Raw genomic sequence first — 18212 nt, forward strand, 5'->3', positions numbered from 1 at the left:
TTGCATGTGGATTCTTTTCCAGCTGAGCCACAAGGGGGACCTTCCCAACCCAGGGATCGAACTGGCATCTCCTGTCTCCTGCATTGACAGGTGGGTTCTTTACCACTAGCACCACTTGGGAAGCCCAGCTTATGCATTGTTGCTCTTGTTCAGCCGCTGTCATGTCTGACTCTTTGCAACTGCTGAACTGCAGCACACCAGGCTTCCCTGTTCTTCACCATCTCCTGGAATTTGCTCAGTCTCACATCCATTGAGTTGATGATGTCATCCAACCATCTCATCCTCTTCATCCCCTTTTCCTCCTGCCCTCAATCTTTTCCAGAATTAGGGTCTTTTCCAATAAGTTGGCTCTTCACATCCAGTGGCCACAGTATTGGAGTTTCAGCTTTAGCATCAATCCTTCCAATGAATATTCAGGGTTGATTTCCTTTAGGATTGACTAGTTTGATCTTGCAGTCCAAGGGACTCTCAAGAGTCTTATCCAACACCACAGTTTGAAAGCATCAATTCTTTGGTGCTCAGCCTTTTTTTTGGTCCAATTCTTATATCTGTACATGACTACTGGAAAAACCAGAGCTTTAACTAGATGGACCTTTGTTGGCAAAGTGATGTCTCTGCTTTTTAATACGCTGTCTAGGTTGGTCATAACTTTTCTTCCAAGGAGCAAGCGTCGTTTAATTTCATGACTGCAGTCACATCTGCAGTGATTTTGGAGCCCGAGAAAATAACATCTGTCACTGTTTCCATTGTTTCTCCATCTATGTGCCATGAAGTGATGGGACTGGATGTTGAATTTTAAGCCAGGTTTTTCACTCTTCTCTTTCAGCTTCATCAAGAGGCTCTTTAGTTCCTCTTCACTTTTTGGCCAGTAGAGTGGTGTCATCTGCATATCTGAGGTTATTGATAACCTACGTATATTCTTTGGTATAATTTAAATCATTGCTAGATTACTTATAATACCCAATACAATGTAAATGCTATATAAGTAGTTGTAAATATAATGTAAATATGAGGTTAATAGTTGTCAGCACAGCAGATTCAAGTTTGGCTTTTTGGAACTTTCTGGATTCTTTTCCCCAAATATTTTTGATCTTCCCTTGGTTAAATCTGCAAATAGGGAACTCATGGATATGGAGGGAGGGCTACTTCTTGAGTTCTGTGAAATGATCAGAACTGAAGGGGTGGTGAGAATCTCCAAATCTATAACCAGCTTGTCAGAGGTGCAGGGAACCCTGGTGTCTTGGTGAGGGGGTCTTGTGGGGGACTCTGCCCGTAACCTATGCAACGTGGCCTAAGTCTGGGTGGTTGCCATCAGAACTGCATTGGGTGTCACACAGACAGTGTTGGAAAGGGCAGTCTGTCTCATGGAAAAACTGCTGGCCTGAAGACAAGAGACCTGAGTTCACCTGTGTGCTTCCCAGTATCTCACTTCCTGTCTCTGGGCCTCAGTTTCCCTATCTGTAAAATCAGAGGGTTGGACCAGATGGCCTCTGAGAGACTACACAGCCTTGACATTTTATGATGATACTTTCTGGAGAAGAGGATAAAAGAAGAGGTTCTGTGAGCACCAGGTCAATGGCCCCTTGAGGACACAGAGCTTGTTAGTGGCCCAAAGTGCTGGCTTTGGAGGCCACCAGAGTCAGGTGCAAATTCTGAGCCTCACTTACTTGTTATGTGTTGTTGTTGTTTAGTCACTAAGTCCTGTCTGACCCTTTGCAACCCCATGGACTGTAGCCCACCAGGCTCTTCTGCCTGTGGTATTTCTCAGGCAGGAACACTAAAGTGGGCTGTCATTTCTTTCTTCAGGGGATATCCTGACCCAGGGATGGAACTCGTATCTCCTTCTTGGCAGGTGGATTCTTTACCACTCAGCCACCTGGGAAGCCCCATTTGTTATATAGCCTCCAGCAAGTCACTTAACGCATTGGACTCTCCAGAATAGACAAGAGATGTTAAAAACCACTCCCAAGCTTGTTGTGAAGCCTACATGATCCAAGTGCTTAGATCACACCAGCATATAGTAAGTTGGTGCTTCATCAACATTGCTTTTATTATTAGCACAATCTCTTGATTGTTCAGGACTCAATTTATAACTGGCATTTATCTGCAATGACTTTTAAGGGACCAAGTTTCCCAGAAGGGCCCCTGGATTGGCTCTGGCACTGCTGGTTCTCAGGTCCCTCCCAAGGGCAGGCTCCTTTGCTCTGGTTTCTTCGTCCTCCCTGCCCCACCCCACCCATTTCACCCTCCCTGGCCTTGGGGACCAGCCGTACCATCTCTCTGACACCATATTCCTTCTCCACCTTCACTTTCAGGTTCTTGAAACATTCCTCCATCCGGTCATGGAAGGGCCGTAGATTTTCTGACACCCTTCTCTCGTGGATCTTAATGCCAGCTCCCAGGAAGGGGATCTGGGGAGAAAAGTGGTAAACGATGAGCCAGAGGTTGGCCACCTGGCTTCATGAAGGGGACAGAAGTCAAGTCCCCCTGCTGAGAAATTACTGAGGGCTTTAGGGTCTCAACAACCTTTAGCTGGGGTCACCAACCCTGGGAAATGGGAAAATTGCATCCTTGAGGTTTGCTCTGAAAATAAGATTTCTAGGAGAAAGACCTCTGACTGTCTTGCCTCATGGAAGGGTTGCACCCTTTCCTCCCCCTCCCTCCTGTTAGAGGCTGCATGTTAGGGAAAGTCTACATCTGTTGGGATCTACTGAGGGGAAGAGTGTGAGACCAGAGGAGTGGGGTCTCTGTTGCTTTGACTTAAACCCTTGTCCAAGAAGTTCTTGGAGATGCAAAAAGGAGAGTGTGACTGGTCAGAGATTGGGAGGTAGGAGAAGGGAAGGGCTGAACAGAAAAGGCGTGGGCACAACCTGATCTTACAACATGCATCCAGTGATAAGACCAAATAAAGATAGCTGAGTGTTAATATCATGCAGGTAACGAGCCAATAGGGAATTTTTAAAGTGAAAGTTAGTCACTCAATCACGTCCAACTCTTTGCGACCTCATGGACTGTAACTCACCAGGCTCCTCTGTCCATGGAATCCTCCAGGCAATAATACTGGAGTGGGTTGCCATTCCCTTCTCCAGGGGATCTTCCTGACCCAGGATTGAACCCGGGTCTCCTGCATTGAGGACAGATTCTTAACTGTCTGAGCCACCAGGGAAGGGAATATTTTTAAAGTGATGGAAAAGCACTGGGAAGATGTGGGGGGAAGAGATGAGTCATGTGAGGCAGTCAAGCCCTTATTTATCAGCAGAAGAGGCCAGTCCATACTGCATGAACGGTAGATGCAAGGACAGAAGCCAAGCCACAGTGGCTGCTGTAAGCTGAGAACAGCTGAAAACCTTAGTAGTACGATCTCACAGAAGCATGAGGGCTGCAAGGAGTACAACACAGATCACTTGGGAGAAAAAAAATGTTCTGGTGATGGTGACCCAAAGACATTTCTGCCTCCCTCTCTTGGAGTGCCCCCCAAATGGCAAAGTGAAGGAGAAACTGAAATTCAGTGAGACCAGGAAACACCTATGAACGTGGCCCAAAACATGTCAGGTGGAAGGTGGATGGAGGATGGTAACTGACCTTCCAGGACAGAGGAGGAAATGTGATCAGAGGACAGACCGCCTCTGGGAAGCCAGGAAGGGGTCAGGGGTTAGAGGCCCCTGGTAGCTCAGAAAAGCTAGAGAGCTGAGAGGCTGAAAACAGGGATGGATTGAAATTCTGTGACAGGAGCAGCTGGATGGCCAGGTCCCTGCAGTCTCATCTGGTAGCGTGTCATATTTTCTCATTTCCTCGAGAAGCAGGAGCTTATCCCTCGAATAATTAGAACATAGAGCATCGAGCTGAGGGGTGCCAGGCCCAACAGAGGGCAAGGATGAGGAGCCAGACAGGAAGCAGTGTGTGAGGACACTCTGCACACTGATAAAGGTGAGGCCTTCATGTTTCTGTCTCCAAACTGCCAGCAGCACGGGAGTCGGGAGTTCCCCTGCAGGCGACGGCTCAAAGCGCCTGTCCTGGAGAGAGTGAGCAGCCCAGCCGTGTATGGACCGCTTGGTCACCGTCTGCAGCGCCGTCCAGGCGACAAGACCGTCTCTCAGCTGCACAGACATTCATTCAGCCTCCAGTGCCCCCACTCTCAACTAGGGACCGACTGCCAAGGACCAGCAGGCATCGAAGGAGACTCTCCAGTGTGAAAGACAGTGATCAGAAGCAAAAGACAGGGAAGCAAGCAAACACGGAAGAGGAAGGAAAGAAGTGGGGGAGAAGGGAGGAAAGGAAGCATGAATGGATTAACCTGGAAGAAACGGAACCAACAGAGCCCAAGAAAACATTATTTACAAAAATAGTTAATGTGCAAATTAAGGAAAGGTTTTCTATCCATGAAACAAGAAAAAGATTTTATTAAAAAGAAAGGAATGATAATGGAAATACTGCATAAAAACTACTGAGATAGTGTTGTAAGTGGAGATAAATGTATAGTTTTAATTTTATTAATACATTTTAGAAAAGATAGAAAATCAGTTCGCTAAGCATCCATCCCAAGATATTAGTAGAAGAGCAGCAAATTAAACCGAAAAAGGGCAAAAGGAAGGAAATAATAAAAGTAAAAGTGAACATGAATGAAACAGAAAACAAACTGACAACACAGAGGATTGACAAATCCAAGAGTTGGTTCTTTAAAAGATACAGCACCAATAAATCCCTTACAGGGCTAATCAAAAAGACACCCATAGGCACCAAAAACCAATGTCAAAATGTTAAAGAGGAGTGTCACCATAGGAAGTATAACCATTATAAAAAGTCATAAGAGGATATTGTGAAAAAGTTTATGTCAATAAATTTAATATTTGGATAAAATGGACAAATTGTTAAAAAAATACCACTTGCAAAAAGGACACAAAAGAAACAGGAAATCTGAGAAGTATTAAATTAAACACGTACTTTAAAACATTCTTGGCCTGTGTGGCTTCGCAGACAAATTCTAGCAAATATTTAGGGGATAAATAAATGCCAACTTTAAAGAAACTCTTCAGAAAGGATTTTACATGTGGAGTAATTTTCAACTTACTTCTTGAGACCAGGATAACTGTTATAAAAATTGAATAAGAATATTATAAGAAATGAAAATTATAGGTTAATATCGCTTTTGAGCATAGATACAAAAATCCTGAAGAACATATTTTCAAATAGAATCCAGCAATACATAAAAATGATAATACATTATAGCCAAGTGGGATGTATATCATACATGCAAGGTTGGTTTAATATTCCAAAATCAACTACAATAATTCACTGAATTAGCAGGATAATGAAGAAAAAATATGAGTATCTCAATAGAAACATAAAAGGTATTCGATAAATTAAAAACCCACTCATGAGAAAGTAGCAGACTAAGCAGAGTGGGGCATCATCTGTAAAACACCCCACTGTGTGAAATACTGGCTCTGGCCCTGACGTGGGAGACAGATGTCCTCGCCATCTTCTAGTCGTCAGTGCAGAGAGGCGAGGAAAGTGACTAAGCTGCGCGAGGCTGGGACGGGGTGAGGATGACATTCAACGTTAGAGATGACATGGCAGTATCTGTGACATCAAAAAGAACGCACAAACAATTTGACTTACTAAGTGAATTTAGTAGGATTACTGGAAGAAAAAGGTTTAAAAGCAATACTATTTATAATAGTTAAAGATATCAAATCCCTAAAAACAAGTCTAATAAAAATGTGAAATATTTTTACTATGAAAATGACAAAACTTGCTGAGTGAAATTAAAGAATTAAAGAAAAGGACAGAGATCCCATGTTCCTGTATTAGAAGAGTCAATATCATGAAGACAAAAATTCTCCTCAAATTAGTTTATATATTTAATATATTTTAAACAAAATCTCTGTGTTTTGGGGGTGTTTAAAAATTGGCAAGCTGATTTAAAAATTTATATGGAAATATGAAGGATAAGAAAGAACAAGACAAATCTGAAAAAGAAATTGAAGTTCTCTCACTGCTAGATCTCAAGACTGACTATAAAGCTACAGTAATTCGAAGCAGAGTGGAATTGGTGCAAGCGTGGAATACAAACAGACCGACGGACTAGAACAGAGAGTCCAGCAACAGACTGACACACATATGAGCAGTTTAGGTCAAAGTGGGGGGAAGTAATAGCCTTTTCAACAAAAGGTGCTGGAGTGCTTAGAAATCTGTACGCTGCTGCTGCTAAGTCGCTTCAGTCGTGTCCGACTCTGTGCGACCCCACAGATGGCAGCCCACCAGGCTCCGTTCCTGGGATTCTCCAGGCAAGAACACTGGAGTGGGTTGCCCTTGCCTTCTCCGAGATTAATAAACCCCGTACTTTATGTCAGTCAAAATCGATCATATACGTAGGAGTTCAGCGCGAAACCATAAAGTGTCCCAATGAACGTAGCAGAGCACCACCATGATCTTCGGGTAGTCAGTTTACAAGTGGACACAAAAGTGATGATGATTACAAATTTCATAAATTGGACTTCACGAAAGCTACAAACTGCTGTTCTTCAAAAATACACCATTTGGAAAGCAAACAGACAAGCCACAGACCACACAAAGATGTCTACGATGTGTCAGACTACAATATGTCAAATACATACATTTGACAAGGAGCTCATATCTAGAATACATAAAAACTGTTCTGAATTATTAACAAAAGGCAATTCAGTTATAAAATAAGTAAAAGATGTGAACAAACATTTCACAGAAAGGTTATTCAATTAGCCAATAAACAAAGGAAAATGCGATGAATGCCATTGCTCGTGAAAAGAAACACAAATTAAAATTAAACTGAGACACCCTCACAACCACCAGAAAGATTAAAGAATCAGTGTGATGTGTCAGAGAATATGGAGCAACTCAGGCTCACAGAAGTTGTTGGTGGGAGTGTAAATTGGCTCAGCAACTTTGGAAAATTGTTTCTTGGTATCCTGTCAGACTACAGATGAACCTGTAACCCAGCATTCCCACTACTGGACAGAGTGAGGGCACTGAGCACTTCTGCTCGTCAAAAGACACGAATGAGAATGTTCACGCGACTGTTTCCACGCCACACAAAACCTGAAAACAGCCCACCATCAACAGGAGAGTGGAGAAACACACTGGTATGTTACTGGTGTGTTGTTACAGTCACACAGTGGCAAACACTTGGGAACAAAAAAGAAAAACATCTCTCGCATGCAACAGCCTGGATGAATCTCAAAGACATTACACTGAAAAAAAAAAGAAGCCAGACACACAGCAACACAACTGTATAATACCATTTTTATGACGTTCAGAAACAGGCAAAACTAATCTATAGAAGTTTGGCATTATCTATTAAAGCCAGCTGAGTGCCAAAGAATTGATGCTTTTGAACTGTGGTGTTGCAGAAGACTCTTGAGTGTCCCTTGGACAGCAAGGAGCTCCAACCAGTCAATCCTAAAGGAAATCAGTCTTGAATATTCATTGGAAGGACTGATGCTGAAGCTGAAACTTCATTACTTTGGCCACCTGATGTGAAGAACTGACTCACTGGAAAAGACCCTCTTGCTGGAAAGATTGAAGGCAGGAGAAGGGGACAACAGAGGATAAGAAGGTTGGACAGCATCACCGAAGCAATGGACATGAGTTTGGGTGAACTCCAGGAGTTGGTGAAGGACAGGGAGGCCTGGCGTGCGTCCATGGGGTCGCAAAGAGTCGGACAGGACTGAACGACTGAACTGAACAGATTAAAGCCAGATAGTCTCATATATTATAACCAAGCAACTCCATAGGTAGGTATATACCTGACAGAAACTGAGCATGTTTGTGCTAAAAAGATACATACGAAGATGTTCAGAGCAGGACTACTTGAAATAGCCTCAAACTGAAATCACCCCAAATCTCCATCAGTTAAAAAACAAAACAAAACAAAATTTTCTGGCTCAGTTATACAGTTCAGCTGCATAGACTATTATACATCGATAAAAATAAATAAATAATGGCCTTGTATAATAAAATTAACCAAATTTAAAACATAACTTTAAACAAAATGTTAGACACGGAAGATTGCATACTGTGGGATTCCATTTATATAGAGGCCAAAAGTCAGGAAAAGTTTAGAAACGAGTGCTTGGATGGTTAAAAAATACTGTTAAACAGCAAGTAAATGGTTATTGTAAAGGTAGGATAGTGGTCAGCCCTGGGGAGAGCTGGCAGTGGTCACAGGAAGGCACAAGAGAGGCGTCCATGTGCTAGAGGGACTCTGGGCCCTCATCTGGGGGTGGCTGCACGGGTGTACATTGTGATAAATCCACATGCTGTGTATCTTTGTTGTGTCTACTTCTCTGCATGTAATGCTTCAAACATGTTTACAAGAAGAATGTACTACAGACATCTTACCATGCTGATAAACATAGAGAAAAATCTTCACAAAGAAAAAAATAAGCCATCAGTCTTGAAGCCCATGAACTCTGGAGCCCATCATATGCTGTGCACTTCTAGCTCCTGTTGTGTTGCTAGAGGTGCAGGTATGTCTCCCTTTAGATCCAAGAACTCTAAGGATCTTGTGTTTTGAGAAAATCCAAAGTGAATCTGGCTTTGCCAAACCAAGAGCCAATCTATAATTAAGCTTTGAGAAGGGAGGCAGGGAGTGGGTCCAAGCCTGGCACACAGTTGGAGCTCAATGTACATTATATAAGTTGCAAGAAAGAATGGAAAGAAATGAAGGAGGAAGAACTAATCTGCTGTGTGTGATGTTAGAAAGGCCGCCTTCACCCTGAGCAGGGCAGCGTCTTTCGAGTATTTAGGATGCTAGCCTCTGAGTGGGAGGGACGTGGTCCAGGGCAGTCCCCTTCGGTGTGCTTCCGTCAGCGATGGGGCAGAGGAGCTGGGGCTGGTGCTAAGGCGAGGGCACGCGCTGTCCACTAGGGGGTGCTGTTGGAGGAGGCCTAGCCAAGGGCTCTTAGAGGCTGTAACATCCAATACATGCTGTCAGTCTCCCTTCTTTGCTTGTGGTGTCCCTTTATTAATGGAAAGATTTTGGGAGAATGTCGGTAGAAGGCACAGCCTGGTATCAGCCGCACTGCGAGGCCACAGTCCAGGCCATGCTTTGGGTACAGCGGATACGGCCCAGAGAATCCCCTCCCAGGGAATAAGGCAGGCCCAGCAGGGAGGCCTGGGCAGCGACATGGACTGAGAATTACACCTGACAACCAAATCTGTGTGACATTTTTGCCCTCCTTGGGGTGCCCCAGAAAGAACGGAAGCAGGAAACCAACCAAGGTTGAGACTCCCTGCTTCCCAAGCTGGGCATGGGGAGGGTGGGCATCATTACTTGAGCATTAAAGGACACGGTGACCTCAAGAGCTGGGGCCCTTGGGGATGACTGGTTTCACAAGTGGCACAAGGTAAGACGGGAGAGAAAATTGCAGACACACAGAATGCACTTAGGAGAGTGCACTGCACAGCCCTTGGCGGTTCATTTTTAAGGCCTCACTTTGCATAAATTGGCAGAGGCAGAGAAGGACCTGAATTAGGAATTCTTATTTTAAGAAAAGAGGCTGCACCCAACGCTTCGCATTCCTGATTTCCCTGGAGTCACAAAAACTCCCCACAACAGCTCGCCTTTCTTTGCACTGTGACTGGCAAGAAGGGAGGGCTGGCCCTGCTCGCAGTCCCCCCCAGCATGCCCTCTGGAGCTCACGCTGGGTCCTGGGTGGTCCTGGAGAGCAGGGAGGTGTTGGGGAGGGGGTGCTGCAGGCCCAGACTGGGAGCCTGGTCCTCTGAACACCTCTGGGGAGGGGTCTGTGGATCGTTTCTTCTTCAGGGAGTGGGAAAGAGATGGAGAGAGAGAAAACCCAGGAGAGGGAGCCAGAGAAAAAGCGGAGAAGGAGGAAGGGCAGTGGAGAGAGAAGCAGAAGGGAAGCAGAGCCTGGAGTGAGGTGTGAGGGGGGCGGCAGAGAGAGGCCGAGTCAGAGAGGGAGGCGGCCGGCGAAGAGCTCATCAGGAGAGAAACAGAGAGCCATGTGGAGTGAGAAGGGCAGGAGACAGGAGGGAAGGGAGGAGGCTACAGGGTGCGCGGAGGGGGCGGGTGGGCGAAAGACACGCAGGGAGCAGGGGAGAGCAGGCAGGGAGAACAGTCTGTCTGAGGCCCAGGGCTGGACTGCCGGGGCTGAGCAGCTTGTGTGGAGGGCAGGCCTTTGACCCCAAACCAACCAAACCGAGGCCTCGATTATTTTCGAAACCTGGAATCCATCTGAGCATCAACTGCGATAAACTGGGTCAGCCTTAGGAGGAGGAGGGGTGGGGGTGGGGGCCGGGTCTCCCGTTATCTGATTGGTGGGTGCTGGGTGCAGGGGTGGTGGTGGGAGGTGTGCGGGAGCCTGGATTTCACTTCGGTCCCACTGGGAGAGGCCACCTCCTGAATTCCACCCCCAGCAGAGCCGTCCTAGCAACACGCAGCAGCGCAGCACCCCTGCACAGTGCGAGGCACCCCGAGGAGGCAGTGCCCCAAATCCCACTTCCAGGATGAGCCTGCTCAGGTGAAGACAGAGGCAGGGGAAAGGTCCAAGCCACAGGGCAGGAGAGCAAGCAGAGCTAGCCATACCTGGCAGGGGCCAGGGAGGGGGGAGGGGGCGGCCGGGCCCCGGCGGCTCTGCTGTACCTGCCAGGCGATCAGATCCTTGAGGCGCGTCAGTCTGTCCTGATCCTCCGGGTGCTCCCGGGCGTACTCCTCAGTGAAGAAGGCCTGGGGGCAGATGACATTGGGGGCTTCCTGTGCCTTTGGCGTGACCCCCACAACCCCTCCCTCTGGCACCATTTGACAGGGGCAGAGTGAGGCCACTGCTGTGGGGATGGCAACACTCAGGGAGCGCGGGGACGCATGTCGCCTGCTCCCAGGGAAAGGGTCACAAACAAACCCCGGGACACAGTTGTTAGGTGGGGGTGGGGGGTGGTCTCTGGACCAGTGGCATCACCTTTGAACAAACTCCCCAGGATGACCGAATCAGAACCTCTGGGGTTGGGATGGGGTGGGGGAAATCCTGTGTTAGGAAATCCTGCAGGGGTTTCTGCTGCAGTCAACGCACTGTCCCATGGGAAGAGCCTCAGTAAGGAATCTCACCAACGGTCTTTCCAGTTCACCTCCCCGCGGTGCGGGACCCTGGCGGCCCAGCTGCTTCTGGGCTCATGTGCTCAGTGTGTGCACACGCATACAGACGTGGCTCATCACCCCTCGAGGACGTACAGAGGGTTGCCAGTGATGACTGTATGGGGCACCCAAGGGTAACTGGAAGGACCAACTGGAATTACTGCCCCTGAATTACACCGTTGTGTCGCATTCTTAGTCTCACATCAGTGGATGACATAGAAAAGTCAATAAGAAATTCATCATGAGATTTTTGAGAATGAGTTCCCTCAGTGTCCCATTAATGCATGGCTTAGGTGAAAACCTAAGAAAACTTTCTGTTCTATCTCAGCGCTGGGAAAAGCTCTGCTCCCACCCCCAGCCCATCCCTGCTTACTGAGTAATTATTTTCCTCCAGTGGAAAATGTGACTCCTATAACCGATGGCCTTGCCCTTTTTGCCATGGACACCATGAGGCTCAAAAATGAAATCTGTGGCCAAAACGTGTGCAGATTTCTAGAGGGACCTTATAACCGGAATATCTAGATAACAACTCCTTCTTTGGAGTTGATCTCCCATCCCTTCTGGGTTTTCACAGATTCCAGGTTTCACTTCTTCCCATTTGTAGAGGTCATTTCCATCATCTGTAGAAGAGATGACTTTTCACAAGTGGCATGGACTTTCACTGGTGGCTCCTGACTGTCATGGCCTGGATTATGGTCATTCCAGAGTCTCTCTCTGACAGAGGCACCTGGATGTGCCCAGCCGGATGAGACCTCTGTGACTGCCTCTCCTTCCTGCACCACACACAGCATGGCATCGAGGGAGGGAAGCAGATGAGGGTCAGGCTGTGGGAATTCTGGGGGGTGCCTGAGGTCCGAATACCCGCCGTGTCCTTCTGAGGGACAGACGGCTGCCATGAGATGAGTGGCAGCAGCTCTCTGCCCAGGACCCTCCTGCCACCGCCCTGTCCCGTGGTGAGGGGACCCCTCACCTTCTCGTACTTGGCGAACCCTCCCATGACAGCAGGGTCCACGATCCCATTCAGGAGCATGGAGAGCGGGTTAATGGGGAGGGTCTCATCACTCTGATACTGGTTTATCATCATCAGGATCTTCTCATTGGCGGTGGACATGGTTTCGATGGCATTCTCCAGAGGGCTAATTGTGGTCTGTTGAAAACAAGATCACCAAGAAGAAAGGGCCTGAGCAGGCTGCTTTAAAAACAGGTATAATTATTGGGATTGATTTCCTTTGGGGTTGGAATTCAAATGAAGCAATGTTCCCCAAGGGGCTGTAGCAGGCTCCCATGGTAATTACTGAGCCCTGGGGGCCATCTGCTGTCTGGGGAAGTGACAAGCTGAATTTCTGCTTAGTGAGAAAAAGATTTCCCTGGGGAATGAAGTAGGCAGTAGCAGGCACTCTTTGGGGTTTCAGGGATTGGCTGTGCTCCAAGAAGGCTTTTTCCTCTTATCACCTGGCGAGAGACACACCCACTCAACCCATGCGGTACTGGATGTGCACCCACCATGTGAGCCCTGAGCTGGAGGCTAGAGCAGCTGATGACAGAATCACCGGCCAGGCCCATATCAGGTCCTGAGACTTGTTATATGGGGTCACTGCTCAACACAGGCTTTGTTTAGTTGGGAGATAAAACTAAACACCCTTTCAATACCTCTTAAAAATCAAGATAAATAGAATGTTGGATTTCCCAGGTGGCACAGTGGTAAAGAATCTGCCTGCCACTTCAGGAGATGCAAGAGACAAGGGTTCTATCCTGGGGTCAGGAAGATCCTATGGAGGAGGAAAGGGCAACCACTGCAGTATTCTCGGCCTTTGAAATCCCACGGACAGAGGAGCCTGGCAGGCTACAGTCCATGGGGTCTCAAAGTCAGATACCACTGAAGGACTGAACACAGCACAGCAAGAAGAGTGGCATTAGGCGCTAACTGGCAAAACCGTGGTTCCCATGAGCATAGGATCTAGGCAAAACAGTGAATAAGAAGTCTTCAAACTTTCTCTGTGACAGAGCCAGATGCTGTCTGTGGCAGCAACTCAACACTGTCATCGCGGGAAGAAACCAGTGTGAGAATCAGTGAGCGTGGCTATTCCAATGAAACTACTTACTGAAATAAATGCAGGTGGGATCTGGCTCAGGGGCTATAGCTTCCTGACCCCTGAACTAAACTAAGCAAATTAAAAATGAGTACAAATCTCAGCCAGTTCTTCTATCTGTGTGACCTTGGGCAAGTTTCCTAAACTTTCCGAGCCTCAGTTGACTTTTTGGTAAAATGAGAAGAAAATCTACTTCAAAAAGTAGCTGATGATTATTATTACCTCTTGTAGACATTAGGGCAAGGAACAGCATCCTTCCCAAGAAGGGAAGGCTCACTGGCAGGGCGGGTGGGGGCCGGAGGGAACGGTCAGGAAACCTGAGAAAGCTTCCCGGAGGAGGGGCCCTCAGTGCTGCTGTCTGTTGACACGGTGGGGTTACAGGGCCTGCCTCGTGAGCGCACAGCAAAGAGCAGGTGAGAACTACGACACTTGACTCACAGCAGTGCTCTGTTCAGAGCGCATCGGCTAGTTACTGTCACTGTCAAGTGTGCGAGAGGGGCAGACCCGGCACTCACAGCCACGCTCTTGGTCATCCTTGTAAACTATCTCCCTAAATCCCTGGGAAATCCTGGCCTCCCCACCCACTTTCCTTGTCTCTGGACATGTTTGACGATGGCTGTCTCCTCAAAGGTCCTGCGAGGAGGCTGTCTCTGTGTGTCACTGCCACTCGTGCACACACTGCGCATGCACACACATGCGCATGCACACACTGCGCATGCACACACATGCGCATGCACACACTGCGCATGCACACACATGCGCATGCACACACTGCGCATGCACACACATGCGCATGCGCACACAAAGGGGAGCTGGAGGGCAAGGCTGCTCAGCCTGGCGGGGGCAGCAGCCCGTGTTCTACAAGCTGCAACCCACGGTGCAGTGTCTGTCTTAGGAATCCTCTGAGCTGCATGAGATAAGCATTATTATTACAACTTACATCTGCCACTGATCACGGGGCAGTTCAAGTTCCATCTCCGGGCTTTAGCTTTTTCATATGCAAAATAATTCCAATGGACAGAAACTAGGGATGGGTTTGCACACTGGAGATCTGTAGGTCAATCTGGGACTGGGCCTGTCATTTAGCCAGTACATGAGTTCTAATGTTTTTAGAAATTAATTCAGCCTGAAGGAGTTTGTGGCAGCTTTGCCCACTGCCTGTTGTCTCAGTGTGACCATTTCACATAGTTACAGTATCTTCTTGGGCTCTGAAGGCATTTAGATTTGTAGCTCTTCAGAGCGTCTTTCAGCTGGGAAACTCCACAGTCTTATCTTTTTTCGGCCGCCTTGTGTCTTGTGGGATTTTAGTTCCATGACCAGGAACTGAAACTGGGCCCTTGGCAGGGAAAGGGTGGACATCCAGAGAATTCCCATGAAATTCCATAGTTTTTTCATGTCTATTCTACAGATGATGAAAACTAAGGCCAGAGATATGCTGTGTTTGTCCAACATCATATAGCCCCTTAATAACTAGGTTGAATTTTTTCATGTCTTTTCTACAGATGATGAAAACTAAGGCCAGAGATACGCTGTGTTTGTCCAACATCATATAGCCCCTTAATACTAGGTTGAATTTGGGCCTCTGACCCCTAGCTCAGAACTTCTTGTAAAGATTAAATATTCTCAGGACCAAGAACAAGGAAAGAACTCTCAATAAGCAAGACTTACACTTGAATCCCATCAGAAAACACCTCTCTGTACAAACTGTACTACAGTCATGACAGTTCATGAAAGAAACCATCAAGAACAAGATACTAACTCTGTAACCCAAAAACAAGTGTCTGGAGAGGAATTCACCCAGCAGGCATGGCATGTTTGTGTCTGAAACATCCTTAATTCTTAGTAACTCAACTGAGGGAGGTTAACAGAGATAAATTTCCTCTGGTCAACATTTTGGAGGCTTTCCCAACCACTTCTATCAGGGGGAATCAGTCAAGGTTGACTATTTCCTTCCTAATTTCAGAATCATGAGTTCATAAAGTAAAGTAACCACTTCAGCTATTACAGGCTTCTGCATGTTAATTGAGTGACGGGTTGATGAATTTACTTAATAACTATTCTTGAGCACCAATTATGTGTCTGGGACTATTTTTTGCACTCAGAGATATGGCCAGGAACAAAATGGAGAAAAACCTGTCTTCCTGGAGCTCACAGCCTAGGGGAGCTTACATTCTAATGTTACTATATGCAGAATTATAGATATTGAAAATAAATATACAGGCAAGTTATGTTGTTCATCAGGAGGTGAGATGCTCTGGCAGAGGGCTGGGGCATGCAGGGAGTGCAGGCAGGGATCCCCTCAGTTTGCTGACAGCCCCGCGGGGACAGTGACGAACAGAGGCACCTCTCTGAGCCCACCAGAGGAGAGGGCACGGCCAGGGTCAATGGGTAGAGACCACAGCTTAGTGGAAAGTTTTCAATTCCTCACCTCAAAAATGGGATTAATCGTAACAGCGTACTTCACAGGGTTTTGTGGGATTAAATAGAATAATGATATAAAGCCCTTGACACAGCTCCTGGAACACTTGTCTAAGCTTATCACACACCACTGTGTCCCTTGAATAAAGGTCATGTGTCGTTTCTTCCTCTCCAGGGCACTAACTCTGGGGTAGGCTGGGGACACATTGAGGACGGAGAGAGTGACTCTATCCAGATGCCTGAGATGAGAAGTTAAAGTCAAACTTCACCTCTTTTATTTAAAAAAAAAAAAAAGTCAGTTTATTTATATCTGGCTGTGCCGGGTCTTCAGTCACAGCCGTGGCATGGGAACTCTTAGCTGTGTCAGGCACAGGGGATCTAGTTCCCTGGCCAGGCATCGGACCTGGGCCCCCTGCACTGGGAGTGCAGAGTCTTAGCCACTGGGTGCCAGGGAAGTGTCAGACCTCCTCACTGTTGCTAACCTCCAACAATCCACCAGCTCCCTCAGTACCTGGGTTTCCTCACCCCTGAAACGGAAGAATAATAATATCTACCTTGCACTTGTGGAGGGGTTTAAATGAGGTCACACCTATGAACAGCTTAGCACATGCTCAGGAATGTCTGTTGATGTTATTGGCATTATTACATTTTCCTAAGGTCTAGGCCACACCTGTGTAAAGGAGATTGGAGGGTCACCTGGCTGCTGGGGTGTGGGCCTTAAGGGCTGAAGGGGGATGGTTTCAATGCTGATCAAACAGCACTGGAAATGTCAGTCAGACCATGTGCCTCCTGTGTGTGCAGCTCCAGTTCACTCAGTGGAAAAGCCAGAGACCTACAAGGTCCTACATGACCTGCTAGCAGACTACTGCTACTCCTCCCTCACCTGTTCTGATTCAGGCGCAAGCTGGTTCTGCCCCAGGGCCTTTGCACTTGCTGTTCCCACTGCTAGAAGGTGCTTCTCTTGGATATTTGCATGGATCATTCCCTCACTTCCTTCAGGCTTTTGCTCAAAAGGCATTTAGCCAGAAGACTTTCCCTCTCCATGCTGTTTAAAATAACCCCCATTCATTACCTTTCTCTTTTTTCTCCAGAGTAGTTTTCTCCACCTGACATAGTATATACTTAACTCAGACTTTTTAGTGTCTTCACCACTAGAATGTAAGCTTCATTGTAAAATCTCCAGGTGCCTGACATGTGTTAGGAACTCAAACATTTGCTGAATGAATACGTGAATAAGATATCCTGAATACGTCCCTGCTTCTTGAGTTTCCCTAGTCTTCCCTTTGCGTGCTGGCGGCTGCAAGATCCTTAGCTATCTGAGAACAGAGAGACCTGAAGTGAGTTAAGAAGCAAAATACATGCTATATGTGGAACAAAATACATGGAGTTCATGCATTTGCATTGTAGTCAGAGCTTTGCCTCTGCATGAATTCCTTTCTCTGAGCTTTACTTCATCCAACTCTAAAACGAGTTCATAGTGGGATTCTGCAAAGGGCTCCCAAAGAACTGCTGTGGGGGAGGACATGAGGAGCTGAATGTGTCCATGGAGTTCCAGTCCCTCTGCTTCCCCTGTACCAGCCACAGAAGCTCCCTGCTCATCAGGTTTATTACTGGATTCTATGGTAACTTTCATTTTCCGCAGAAAAAAGTTATCAGATGCTAAAAATTAATCTCAAAGCAGGTAAACTAGATGCTGCTTCAGGTCCCTTCCTGCACTGGAATTCCTGGAGTCCTGCCTGGTGGCTCAGACAGTAAAGAATCTGCCTGCAATGCAGGAGACCTGGGTTAAATTACTGGGTCAGGAAGATCCCCTAGAGAAGGGAAGAGCGACCCACTCCAGTGTTCTTGCCTGGAGAATCCCATGGACAGAGGAGCCTGGAGGGCTACAGTCTATAAGGTTGCAAAGAGTTGGACACAACTGAGCAACTAACACTTTTTTCACTTTTCCTTTCTGCAGCGGCTTTTAGCAAAGGCATTTCCCTCTCCTGTCCCAGGAGACTCCTGAGGCCAGCAGACTCACCTGGGACATATGAACCACCTCAAACCAGCGCAGGATGCCAGGAAGCTTGTATGCGGTCACGAAGGAGGTCCTCTCGATCCACATCGACTGTCCCATTGGAGGGAGGCAGGAGCAGGAAAGCAACACACTTATGAAACCTGACCAGCAGAGCTGGCACCTAACCAGGCCCCCAGGCCTCCTTTCCACCCGGAATCAGCATAAAAAATTACAAGATCCAGAAACACACTCCCATTTTACCCGGAAGAATCCTTTCCAATGTGAAGCTGACATTGTCCCTAGATTCGGTCCGGTATGTTTTAAGCTGGCTCTCTGAACAGGCATAATTTTTAGGCACAATTGACTGCATTCACGTGCATTTTCCAGGGGTGTGTGTATAGCAATCAATCACCATATTCTTAAAGGGGCAGCGCCCCCCACCCCCTCCAAATATGAAGAATCACATGAAGGGAAAGAGCTGAGAGAGACTTGGAGCTGGCTCCTTGTGCCAGCCTTGGCCCTTGGGAATAGCCGACGGGTCCTGGGAAACACAGGGCCACTGGGCACTGTGAACTCCCTG

General features: G+C 47.2%; 1 protein-coding gene across 1 annotated transcript in view; it reads right to left on the reverse strand.

Annotated features, from left to right (window-relative positions):
* DOCK2 (dedicator of cytokinesis 2) overlaps positions 1-18212 on the reverse strand; it is a 473020-nt gene that overhangs the window by 7490 nt on the left and 447318 nt on the right. The window contains exons 44-47 of the mRNA XM_055421792.2: positions 17657-17743; positions 12099-12275; positions 10643-10726; positions 2274-2411 (exon numbers count right to left, since the gene is read on the reverse strand). Coding sequence (XP_055277767.2) covers positions 2274-2411; positions 10643-10726; positions 12099-12275; positions 17657-17743 — 486 coding nt within the window. The remainder of the gene's footprint in view (positions 1-2273; positions 2412-10642; positions 10727-12098; positions 12276-17656; positions 17744-18212) is intronic.

The sequence above is a fragment of the Moschus berezovskii genome, chromosome 18, assembly GCF_049115385.1.
Source record: "Moschus berezovskii isolate FMDL1 chromosome 18, NW_MosBer_1.0, whole genome shotgun sequence".
NCBI lineage: Eukaryota > Metazoa > Chordata > Mammalia > Artiodactyla > Moschidae > Moschus > Moschus berezovskii.